Source organism: Thunnus albacares, chromosome 18 (genome assembly GCF_914725855.1).
Source record: "Thunnus albacares chromosome 18, fThuAlb1.1, whole genome shotgun sequence".
Taxonomy (NCBI): domain Eukaryota; kingdom Metazoa; phylum Chordata; class Actinopteri; order Scombriformes; family Scombridae; genus Thunnus; species Thunnus albacares.
In genome coordinates, this window is record NC_058123.1 from 5,943,477 (window position 1) to 5,956,022 (window position 12,546).

Here is a 12,546-nt window from a genome sequence, read left to right on the forward strand (position 1 = left end):
CCACCCATTTTGGGTTGTGACACTGTTGCAAAAGAGTTCCCTAGTATTTTCTATACAACAAGCTTGGCCTGAGTGAATCTAAATCAGCATAACTCCAGTTAAATATTTAGAGTTTGACTGTAAATGATAAGACAAGACTGATTTCAAAACAGATATTAGAATTTCAACAACATTTTGGTGCTTAATTTTATTTTATATATAACTGCAAGAGAGAAAACAGAAAGCAATGTCATGATAGGAAACAAAATGCAACAAAAAGAAAACCTTAAAAGTACATTTACATTTGTATGCTTTAAAAATTATTTAAAATATGAAGTTTCAATAAATACTTGAATACATTTAGGCATGCAGATATATTTTCATGATTTACATTTCATTACAAATAATCTGAGTTTTTCTTCCTTCACTGGTGCAAACCTTCTTGGCAATAAACCTGTTTCTGATTCTGATTCAAGTGTAAAAAATACGTGATGACTACAAGTCCCATAAGGCGGCACGGTTTGTCTGAACATGATGACGTATTTTTTAGCGCGCCTCGCCTGCCCAAAGTGAGAGCGACTGTTGTGGTGTTAAACTGTAGCTACTCTACGCGCTCATTACCGCTAATTTACCGGTCGGTAGGTATTTTTTCCCACTTTAATTAAACAGTTGTTTGGTGTGTCCTTCAGTTTTGAGTCTGTTGGTCACATGTTTGTCGCTAATATTTGGAGACGAAGCGAAATAAATGACCTCATATTTTCATTCTGAGCAGCAGGAGGCAGCTCACTGTTGGAACCTTATACAACCTTATTTCTGCAGATTCACTGGTTTGTTTGTTTTATTTTTCTCCTTATTCGTCTTTATTCATCCTTCCCATCAGTGATGTCTCAACAAGCACAACAGACGCTGCCCTCCGCCCCTGACTCACCAGCCCTGGTGGTCTCCGGTAACGTGCAGAAATATGCTATAAAGAAGAAAAAGGTACTCAGTGCTGAAGAAAGTGAGCTGTTTGAGCTCACTCAGGCTGCAGGCATCACTGTGGATCAGGAGGTCTTCAAGTAAGTGTAATCATCATTATTATTATGCTGATCATAGTTATTTATGATCGGCATAAAGACCGCCATTGATGATGTGATTTAATTTTCTCCTACTATCATTTTTAGGCTGTATTAAACGTTTTACTGACTATTTAAGATATAATATGGATACTTGTCATTGTGGTTATTATCATTATTAGTAATTCTATTGTTTTTTTTATATTTGTCGTTAGAGCCCGACCCATACATTGGTCAGCTGATAATATTGGCCTATCACAGATATATCGGTATTAGTGTATATGATTACTGATATGCAGCAATATATTTTTAACGTCATATAGGCATTTTATGTATTATGTATACTTTTTCTTAATGCAAATTTAATATATGCATACATGTGTTTTTGTTTTTTTCTAAATTTATAGTTATTTATAATTATTAAATTCCCAGTGAAGTTTACTGTTTTAGTGCACTGATGTCATTTTATACAATAAAGTTTATTGTTAAACTGTAAAATATCATGCCTCCATCACATATCTTTGTCACAAGTGTTTGATAACCGCATTTTAGGAATCACGGCAAAAAAATGTGTTTATGTAAATATTCTGTATATATAAGATTATCGGTTGATATATTGATATCAGAGTTTTTTTAGTCCCTAATATCGGTATCAGCATCAGACCCAAAAATCCAGTATCAGTCCGACCCTATTTGTAGTTTGCTTGTTTGTTGTTGTTGTTTTTGTTCCCTTTTACTAATGTGTAACTAGTAATGTGTTGATCCCAGGAAGAGTAGTTTGTAGTGGATAATGGGGATCCAAATTAATAAATAAATGGCGATGATGAGCATAATTGCAATCGTTATGACTATTAGTTTATTTGTAGAGCACAATATCACACAGAAGCAATTCAAAGTCCTTTACAAAGTGATACAAACAATAAAACAGTAAGAATCTGGTTAGGACATAGATACACACGCACACATACGCACATAGACCTATTAAAAGCTAAACAAAATAAAAAATGTCTTAAGTTTCTTCTTAAAACAGGACAGTGTTCATGCAAATCATAGATCAGCTGGCAGCCTGTTTCAGACTTTGGGAACAGATTAAGCATTAAATGCTCTGTCGCCTGTTTTGGAATTAACTCTGGGAACTTGGAGAAGAAGGCCGTCCTGGGACCTGAGAGCTCTGCGTGGTTGATAAAGTGGAAGCATGTCAGATATATATTGAGGAGCCGGGTCATTTAGTGCTTTGTAGACCAGAAGTAAATTTTTGAAATCTGTTCTATAATGAGAAGAGAGCCAGTGAAGCTGTTTAAGAACTGCAGTCTAGTTAAGATACAGGCAGCTGCATGTCCTAAACTGTTTTGCTGTCCTGTATTAATGCTTGTATGTTCTGACATTGTCCAACTGTCTTGTCTTATGTCATCATGTCGTTTGTTATGTTATATTGCACCGATAAAAATAAATAAATAAATAAAAAGATCCAACTCAGTGTAATGATAACCAGCAGACACGTGACTGTAGTGAAGGAAACCCTGATTTTTAAAGGTCTCTCGGTCCTCTTATTGTCCTCCCAGGATCATAGTGGACCTGTTGAAGATGAACGTGGCTCCTCAAGCGGTCTTCCAGACTCTCAAGGCCATGTGTGCAGGCCAGAGGGTTGTCGAAAGCGGTGGCGGTGGCGGCGAGTCTTCAACCGTCTCCCACACAACTAGCATCACCACAGCGCCGACAGAAGCCAGAGGTTAGTGTCTGAAGATGGTGACATGAACAATAACGGTGAACTCTCTAGACCCCGGTGGATTTCTAGAAAGTTGCTGCGGTTCACTGAGAAACCCTTCGCTGAAATGAGCATTTTCCTACTCGATCCAAACAAACAGCTCTATCTCAAAAACAGAGAGTTCACGAGTTGTTTTCATTTTAAAAAACAGAACTTCCTCTTCAGTTTGGTACCAAATGTGTGGCATGTGTTGCAGAAAAATCAAGTAAGGCCGTATTCAGACCAAATTAGGCGATGCAGCGTTGAGCGGAGGTATGGGGGGGAGGGGTGTGGGCGTGTTTATTTGTGCTCTAGAAGGTAACCGCTGTGAAACAATCAGAAAATAACGTTTTATTGATCTGATTCACCGGTTTTCTCACTACCAGTGCTCCCTTTCTTCATTCACTCTCTAGCTCACTCGACCACAGCTGCTCTCTCTCTCTCTCTCTCTCTCTCTCTCTCTGTTTTTTTTTACTTATTTGTACATAATATGAAATGAATAACTGTAATGATGCCAAATGTTCAATAAGATGTAGAATACACTCTAAAAGAAGAGGAAGTAACTCAAAATCAATTTTATAATGAGAATGTGATCCACAACCTAGCGTCAACAGATTATAACGTATAATCACATTTTTACTGAGGTGTACATGAAATTAATATATAATTATGCCACACAATCAAAACATTCATTGAGAAATACATCTCAGTCTACCTGAAAGAAGAGGAAGTAACTTAAGGTCAGTTTGATAAAGAAAACATTTCTCTTCATCTACTTCTTGAGTCAACATTCAGAGTCTGACAACAAAACAGAACCTTCACTGGATAATACTCAGCTTTCACAACACAAGAGAAAATGCGCCACACTTCAACCCACACAGCAACGTTATAAGAATAAACAACAGTCGTCAAACTTATATGAGCAAAAATTCATATGTGGAAAAATCGCTGCAACCCAGTCAGTCAGCCCCCCGGAAAATGGGAAGGTTCTGTTATTCACTGGCAAAAACCTTGATCTCACAATGTCTTTGTCACTCGTCACAATGCACGCTGGTTCAGGATCTCTGTCACAACACAATCTTATGGCTTCTATAACATTATAAAGACAAGGACGTGTCGGCGGAGCCTTTTTGTAGATCTATATGTGGAAACCAGGTGGAAACCCGTGAAAAAAAATCACAGATCTCAATGTTACGATGTCACAGGCGCTATGGAGTGAATTTTAATGCTTTGATTAATTGTTTCAATCATTTTTTAAGCAAAAAATGCCCAAAATTTGCTGGTTCCAGCTTCTTGAATGCTTTTCTGTGTTTTTATATATATAAATTGAATACTTTTGGGTTTTGGATTGTTTCACATAAACTGCTAATATCACATCTGAAGAGAGATACCAAGAAACAGGATGTGTCATCTCTGGATCATTTTAAAGCTCGGGGGATCAAGTGTCTTTAGACTTTTTGTATCTGTGTACAACAGATTTCAAGAAAGCAAAGGTGTAATCAATAACATTAACGATAACTCAGTTCCCAGTGAGACATTCTGCTCGGTACAGGAGCACAGAACAAGGAAAACCAAGTGGAACGTCATCATCGTTAATGTTATTGATTACACCTGTGCTTCCTCTGCTGTGATGTGTCAGATGTCATGTTCACATCATATTGTTCTGTTAATGTTCCCTACATGATGTCTTGTTTCATCCAAAACCCAAAGATATTCAGTCAAGCATCATGTGCAACAAAGGAAAATTTTACATTTTCACATCTGAGCAGCTGAAACCAGCTATTTTTTGCTTTATTTTTGCTTTAAAAAAAAATCCAATTGATTAATCAACTAATTGTTGCGGCTCTAATAAATTAAATAATTTTCAAAAAACATGAGAATAAAATCCAGCATTAACACCAATATAGTTGATGTAGTAACTTTAAAGGAGCTATACGCTGTTTTTTTGTGTCTTTTATATTGTATTTTATTTTATTTGACATGTAACATTTGCATTAATATGGTAAAAGAACTTTACTTACCTGGAGAACCTCGTCTCTCTATGTTCAACCTTTATTATTTAACACCCCAGTGAATTCCAGCTGTTATCTCAAAGGTCAAAGGTCAAATGCCGTGGGAAACAGTAGAAATAACTGTAACACTTTAAATTCCCCTATTTAGCTTTAATAAGCAGACACATTTACTTTAATAAAGGGATTTTAACACATTATAATGTAGTTATAAGCAGATATAAGGGCACTATGAAGACATATTTTACATTATTACAACAATATTTATTTACTACATTGTCATTCATTTAGAATTTAATCTACAGATTATATTCTCAATTAATATGTGAATCATTTGTCGTATAAAACACCTGAAAATAGTAATTTTTGACTTTTTTTTTTTAAACGACTGAAACAAATTATTGATTATCAAAATAATTATACTATTTTTCTGTCGATCGACTAATCGATTAATCGACTACTTGTTTTCAGTATCTGTTTATATACCAGCATCCAGTTATTTACCTCAGTTGGATAGTTGGACCATCATCACTTCCATCATACTGGTCTTATATCTGCTTACAACCACATTACAGTCTTATAAACCATTAACTGTTGGGAGTTAAAGTGCTGCTGAAATAACACAAACCGTGTCAAACAGAAACACTGTTTAATGAAGGTGCGTATCTGATGAGGTCACCACTAGATTTGTGCTGGAGAGAGAGTGTGTGTGTGTGTGTGTGTGCGTGCGTGTGTGTGTGTGTGTCTCCTGAAGGAAAGTGTTAAGAGCTCAAGGTCCGCGCCACACAAACTCCCAGCTTTTACTTAGCAAAAGTGTGGAAAAAGGCCACAACTTTCAGAAATCTTTTCTTTGACTGACTTCGCCTTTCACTTCGCTCTGGTTATTCTTCCCATGCCCTCGGCTTCTAACTTCCTCTTTTTCGAGCATGCGAAATATTTAACATTCCTCCATTTAAGCGGCATCCATACTGTAGCAGAGGTACCTCACTAACCAAATCCCTTCTTCACTCCACCCCGTAGCGAGGTTTTACTGCTTAAATGGAGGTGAACTGAAGAGCAAGGATATACAGTAAAAAAAAAAAAAACTTCACTCTGTGCATGTCCTGGTGCTTTCTAATTTCTTTTCTACCTCCCCCTCCCCTCCACCCTCCTCCCCTCCTCCTTGAAATCTACTTTTCTGTGCCTCTTGTTTCCTGAAGAAGAGGACTCTTTGGTTTCTGGAAAGAGCCCTAAGCTTCCCGCAGCTCCCCCCGCAGCGTCTGGCCCCAGAGCTACAAGGGTCAACACTAAGATTGTTGTCTACGGCCCCCAAGACGCTAGCTCTCCTCACTCTCAAGGTTCCCTGTGGTGCACTTTGTCCTACACCTCCATCTGTCCTCTAGCTTGCTTTTCTTATAATAATGGTGTGTGTGTTTACTCGTAAGACGGAGCGGGATTGTGCTAAAACGACATGCTTTCCTCATTTCACGATTATGCCGATTGGTAGTGTGTGTGTGTATGCATGTGTGTGTGTACATGCATGCGTGTAGAACCATAGAAAGACGGAGCCTGCCCTTGAATGTTGTCATAATCAAGTGGACATGTTCACTGCACAATTGATTTTTTTTATTATTTTCTAATATTCTCAATCGATTCACAAATTCCTAAAATATTTTATCGTGGTTCCTCCTCACAGACAGAACAGAAAACAGACAATTGTGAGCTGTGAACGTGCAAAATGTAATTTCTACTGTTTAATTTTCAATGTAAGCAGGAGTTTTGACACATGTTAGATGTAATAACCTGCTGGGGAAGTAGTTGACAAAGCTAATATAATATGCACTGTTTAGGTGCTATTTTCAGGATATTATTGCTGCACATTAACATACAGTATTGAGGATTAATAGTTGTGTTTTCGTTCTGCTGCAGTATAAAACATAACTGGAAGGTAAGCTAACTGGTCAAAGTCTTTGCTTTTAGCAAAACATTGACAAATAAAGCAGAGAAAAGTGTGGGAGCAGTTTTTACAAAATGTTAAGCTAAGAACTGAAATGATTTGATACATGCAGCCACTCAGCAATGATGTCAGATAACATTTTGTCATACAGAACTAAAAACATGAATACTGGTAAAACTGGCAGCATCTTAATTGAAGATTCTCACTGGTACTCGTTAATGATTGGTTGTTTCAGTCCAGAGTTTGTGTGAGACAGGTTTGAACCCTAACATGTGTCCCATCAGCTCTTAATAATAATGTTTGAGTTTTTATTACATGACGCTATAATATTTTCATGCATTGGAGCTTTTATTCACATAGAAAAACATTATTCTCAATGGTAATAAGATACCAAACCTGCTTGACTTTACATATTATGTGTAGATGTGTAAGTTTAGCTGCTACCACTGCATAGAGCTCACGTTGATGCTTTCAATTTGCTTGTTTTGTCCGAACAACAGTCCAGAATCTTAAGATATTAAATATGTCAAAGAAAAACAGCAAATCTTCACAATTAAGAAGCAGGAACCAGAGAATCTTTGGTGTTTCGCTTGAAAAAATTACTGAAACGATTATTCTGTTATCAACATAGTTGCTTATTAATTTTCATCAATCAACTAATCAACTAATCGTTGCTATAGGCAGAATAACATCAGTTACACAGCAATATCGATTATTGATCTGATGATGTTATGAATCAAAGGTTTTATTTGTAAGAGGAAGAATTTATTTCTTCCTCTAGAAGTAACAGTCACGCTTTAAATCTTCAGAAAGACAAAGAATCATCACCATTCAAAGCTGCTAAAAGTATTTTCTGATCCATTTCTGGTTCTTGTGATAATCAAGTGTGCAGTGTTAATGTTCATTGTTATTAACTGTAATTAAAAGAAGGTAAGAAATAGGAATTTTCTCTCTATTCTGTGTGAAATGCAACTTTTCATTTTTTATCTTTTCCTCGTCATGCATCGCCCTTTTCCATCTTTATCATGCTGCTTGGAACATATGAAGCAACTAATTATAATAACTCTGACGTCTCCAATCGTTAACATGTGTTTCGTTATGTGTATGTGTGTCGGCAGTGCGCAGTAAAGCCGGAGCGAGTCACGCCGACAAGAGCAGAGAAGCTTCCAGCCAGCGAGTGCAGCGGCAGTCCAGCGCCACCAGAGGTCAGAAGACCAAGAGCTCTGGCAGCAGCAGTTCCTCCTCACAGATCAACTCCACATAAGACCCGAGTCAGCGCGAGACCGTCTGTAAATATGTAGTTTTTGTTACATTTAATTTATGTGTATGCTTTAATGTCTTACCTATTTTAAAGGGTCGGTTCACCTAAATTACAAATGTTTTAGTGTGGAAAAATTCAACTTGTCTTTCCAGCAACGATCTACAGAACTTGTTCACACTGAAGCCTGTGAGAGGAAACGGATATCTTAAACTCTTATAATATAAAACACCTGCAAGTGTAAGTGAGGAAATATTTCTTTTGTAATGTGGGTAAACAAGTCCTTTTAAAATATCCAACATAATGTAAGTAAGTGTCTCCTCATTCTCGTCGTCACGGTTGTTACTGTTAGTAAGTTGTCGTGTGATATTCAGACAATTGAGAATGACAGAAAAGATTTTTGTTTTTTATTTTCTACTGAAGAATTTAAATGTCTGTGTCCAACCCGCAACTTTTTATATAACGATTCATCTTTAATAAATCGACATACTTACAAATTTGTCTGTTTTTTTGGGGGTTTTTCATTGCCAATTATTTATCTTTCTATTGACTGACTGATTAATCAACTAATTGTTTCAGCTCTGACTCAGCCGCTGTCCTGCTGTGACACAGTAAACGGTATTTAACGTGGATCAGTCACATCACGGCGGATACCGGATCTGCTTGATAACAAGGTCAACATCCTAATATTTTATTATTTTTTTAAAAAATATTTCTGTTATTTTCTGCCTTGCACAAAGAATCTCAGTCAAGCCATTTCACTCGATATTACACACACACACACACACACACGAATCTTTACAGTCATACAACAGTAAAAGTCAGATTATCTTCCTTCTGTGTTTGTATAGTGTCGGTTTTGCCCTTCTTCTTTGTGTGGCGCTGAATGAGTGCAGTGAATGGCTGATAATACAATACAGTACAGTACGGAACCTTGATGAACGCGTGTTACTCTGTGACGGAGATGCATCATAGATTTTGCAAGTGTCACTTTCAAGAATGCTTGCAGATATTGATCTTACTCTGTCATGGTCTTATTGATTTTTTTTTTTTTTTTTTTTTCCCCATTTTTAAAAAAAAAAAAAAAAAAAAAATCTGTCATGTGACTGTGAGAAGGAATGTAGGTCATGTATACGGTGTGGAAAAGTTTGGAAGTGGATGCTCATTATACCTTTCTATTGTTGTGAATTGTTTTACTTCCATCACACGGGGGCAGTAGAAGCACACAGCAATTAAGGTCGTCGCCACGTGCGCCCCGAATGTTTTTCAGCAAATCGGCTCGGTATCATGAATGAAAGTGAATGTGCATGCATTTTGTATTTTTTTTTTTTTTCCTCCCCTCCTCTGTGTATTTGAAACAAAGCACCCACTCATTCACAGACAGAATGATGGTATACCTCATAGGTGATACAGCAGAGAGAAGTGTGTGTGTGTGTGTGTGTGTGTGTGTGTGTGTCCATGAGGCGGGCTGCAGGGGCTTTATGTAGCTGCGGGTCTTTTATGTGGCCGTTTGTCCTGTTTATGTGTTCCTGCCTCTCCTCTCCTCTCCTCTGCGCTCTGCATTGATGGCAGCATGCCTGTAATTGATGGCACCATATTGCTGTGGTGTAGCAGGTTTAATGGGGCTTGACAGAGCAAGGGAAAGCAGCATGCAACCAGGGAGGGAACTTAACCCTTTCGCACACACCCCACCTTCTCGTTCCCTGTCCCTCCTCGTCCCCACCCTCCCACCCACCCGCCCGCCCGCGTGCCGCCGCCACCCTCGCCTGTTTTTCTGCTCTTTGCTCCCTCCTCCTCCTCCTCCCTCCCTCCCCCCTTTTGCACATCAGCACATGCAAACACAAATGAGAATACAAATAGGCCCTCGGTGATTAGCTTGTTTACGATTCCTACTGTTATCAGTGGTCATGGGTAATGGTAGTTTGGTTCATGATCAAGGAAGCCCAGACACCCCTCTGACTCCACTTCCAAAAATAAATACTCGCCAGCTGTTGGTCGCTTTCCACTGTTTTGCTTGGAGGAACCTAAATGTGTTTGACAAAGGTAAACGGCTGGGAATTTATTTCCTCTCCCAACTTGCCGCCCTGGACTGCAGCTTCCTCATGTGACCTACAGGGGTCAGTGTGGATCTGAGCTCCACGGCTGTCGGCCTTCTCTTTACCTTACTTTTAGATTTCCAAAGGCATCCGCTCCCAGCATTTTTTTTTTTTTTTTTTTTTGGATGTGTTTATATTGTTATGAGGGAATTTCATAGCCGGCACAGACTCTTCTATTAAATAGGGAGTGTTATCCTTCACTCAGGCGTACCGCACACACACACACACACTTTGTGTTGCATGCATGCGCGTGTGCACACACTATATGCACCATTAATCAACAGAGACGATGAAATGATGCTATTGTGTGCGAGGCAAGGCGAACGGCGCGTTGAAGAACGAGCTAGTCAAAGCTTTTGGCAAATCATTAATGTAAGGTGTTGGTCTAAACCAAGTTCTCACACTCGCTCCGTGCAAGCTGTTCCCAGGTGACAAAAAACTGGGGAGAGACACTATTTTAAGAGCTGATATCACACCTCTCTCTCTCTATTTTATTTTTTTTTTTTTACTCCCATCACTTCATATTCCCTCCTGAATCTCTTTCTCTGTGAGAGCTCAGGGGTGGGGTAGGAATATCATCCTGTTTTCTTTCTCTTCTCGCCGTCTCTCCTCCTTTCTCTCGGGTATTATCCTTTTCCTGTGAACTCTTGGTCCACATTTCTCCCTGAATTTATAGGCCACTTTCCCCTCACTTGTTGTCTCTCTACATTCACTCCCTCCTCTATAACCCCCTTCACTCTCCATCATCACACCCACCCCCTCCTTCCCCCCTTCCCCTCCCCATCACCCTCCTTGCCAGGCTGGCTGCAGATTGGCTATTTCCTGCACGCGCCCAGTAGAGGCCCTTATCAGAGGTAGAGTGCTGATTGTTGGTCTGTCTCTCAGGCTGACTGACAGTTCGGGCTGCGCTGCTGAAATGCCTGATTTGGTCAATGTTTGTCTGTGGGGCCTTATCTCCACACCTTATATTAACTGCCTTGACAGTATGTGCAGGCAGTCTCTCTCCATCTTGTTGCAACCCCCCCACCCACCACCACCACCACCTCCACCTCCACCACCTCCCTCCATCCTCTGTCTCTATCTCCGTTCACTCTCTATACTCTCTGCTACACACTTTCTCAACGTCCCCCCCCCCCCCCACCTCCCCGCTGATCCTCCTTCTTCCATCATTTCTTTCCCTTCGGAGCTGGATCAGCATCTTCAACGCCATAAACGTCTTATTTTATTTCTTGTTTGTTGTTTCTTCCAAAAGCAGAAACTAACATCGTTTAAAAGGGGATCCGACAAAAAAGACAGATCTTCCCACGTACCGATAGCGCTATCTAGCCATGTATGGTGTGTATATATATATATATATTTTTTTTTTATCTTCTCAGGTTTTGAAATATCTGCCTCAGAGATTTCTGCTGCCGATTCAATATAATAAGAATTGAATGGAATTTCTCTTTCTCACCTTGAAAACTTCCTTTCCAGAAACAATGGTCTCGGTTATTGGTGGTAATCCACAGACACTGCTGTAAACAGTTTGAATTGGGAGAGAAACTTTCTACTGAAGAAAAAGGCGAGATGAAAAGGAAAACATCTCTTTGTCTTTTCTGGAAAGAGATGTTGCTGTTTAATTTTGAAAATATAAGTTTAATCACAGGGCCAGATCCAGGATTTTAGAAATACTGAGGCCGTGAGTCAAAAAAAGAAAGTCTCTGAAATGTTTTAATTACTTGATTTTTTCATGTTATTTATTCAGTAAGGTGTTCAGTTCTATTTTCTTTGAGCTTAAACTTAAAACACTTAAACTATCTCTAACTTAAACAGCAAATAGTCTCTGTTTTCCTTGCTGTCAGTACCAGATTTCATACTTCTTACCAGGAAACTTCCTAGGAAATTATAAGGAAATGGCATAACTGTAAATTAAGTGCAATATAAAAAGATAAAACAGACTGTATGATGCAGTTTAAGTTACTTCATTTCCCAACATACGGGTCTAATGCTGTTTCAAATGGAAAAAATCTGAATCTACTGAAATTCTTTACCCTTTATTTATTTATTTTCTTGTGTTTTTAGCCAAAAAGTTGTCAAATTTAAATACTTAGAGTCTAAAAGTACTGGAATCTGCCTAAAAATATGTATGTTTTTAAATGCAAAAACTTTTTGGGAGCCCTCAAATCCACAGAAGAAATACAAAGGACAACATGACCTCAGTGTCTTCACGGCAACGACCCTGAACGTGAAAAGCACAAACAAATTAACCTCAGTGAAGGATATTCTCAAAACCTGGATAAATAAATACAAAACTGTTTAGCAAGGCTAGATAACGTCGGAGAACAGTGAAGTAATGTTTTGTTATTTGGCTGAAGCGTCTTTTTAAAGGCTCTGTTGAGCTGCTGCTGTTTCTAACTTTATAGCGGTAAGTAGAGCTGCTACAATGAGTCGATCAATAAAATGAATTGGCAACTATTTTGATAATCAGTT

General features: G+C 38.7%; 1 protein-coding gene across 3 annotated transcripts; it reads left to right on the forward strand.

Moving 5' to 3' along the window:
* The first annotated feature begins 496 nt into the window (after positions 1 to 496).
* Positions 497 to 8,290, forward strand: mzt2b (mitotic spindle organizing protein 2B). Of its 3 annotated transcripts, none has more exons than XM_044334652.1 (5): positions 497 to 613; positions 860 to 1,037; positions 2,597 to 2,763; positions 5,987 to 6,124; positions 7,842 to 8,290. In XM_044334652.1, the coding sequence occupies exons 2-5, from the start codon at positions 862 to 864 to the stop codon at positions 7,985 to 7,987; spliced, it is 627 nt and encodes a 208-aa protein (XP_044190587.1). In that variant the 5' UTR covers positions 497 to 613; positions 860 to 861; the 3' UTR covers positions 7,988 to 8,290. The 3 variants fall into 3 exon arrangements, with proteins under 3 accessions (XP_044190587.1, XP_044190586.1, XP_044190588.1); XM_044334651.1 differs by having other exon boundaries at positions 500 to 617; XM_044334653.1 differs by lacking the exon at positions 5,987 to 6,124 and having other exon boundaries at positions 503 to 617.
* The last annotated feature ends 4,256 nt before the right edge of the window (positions 8,291 to 12,546 follow it).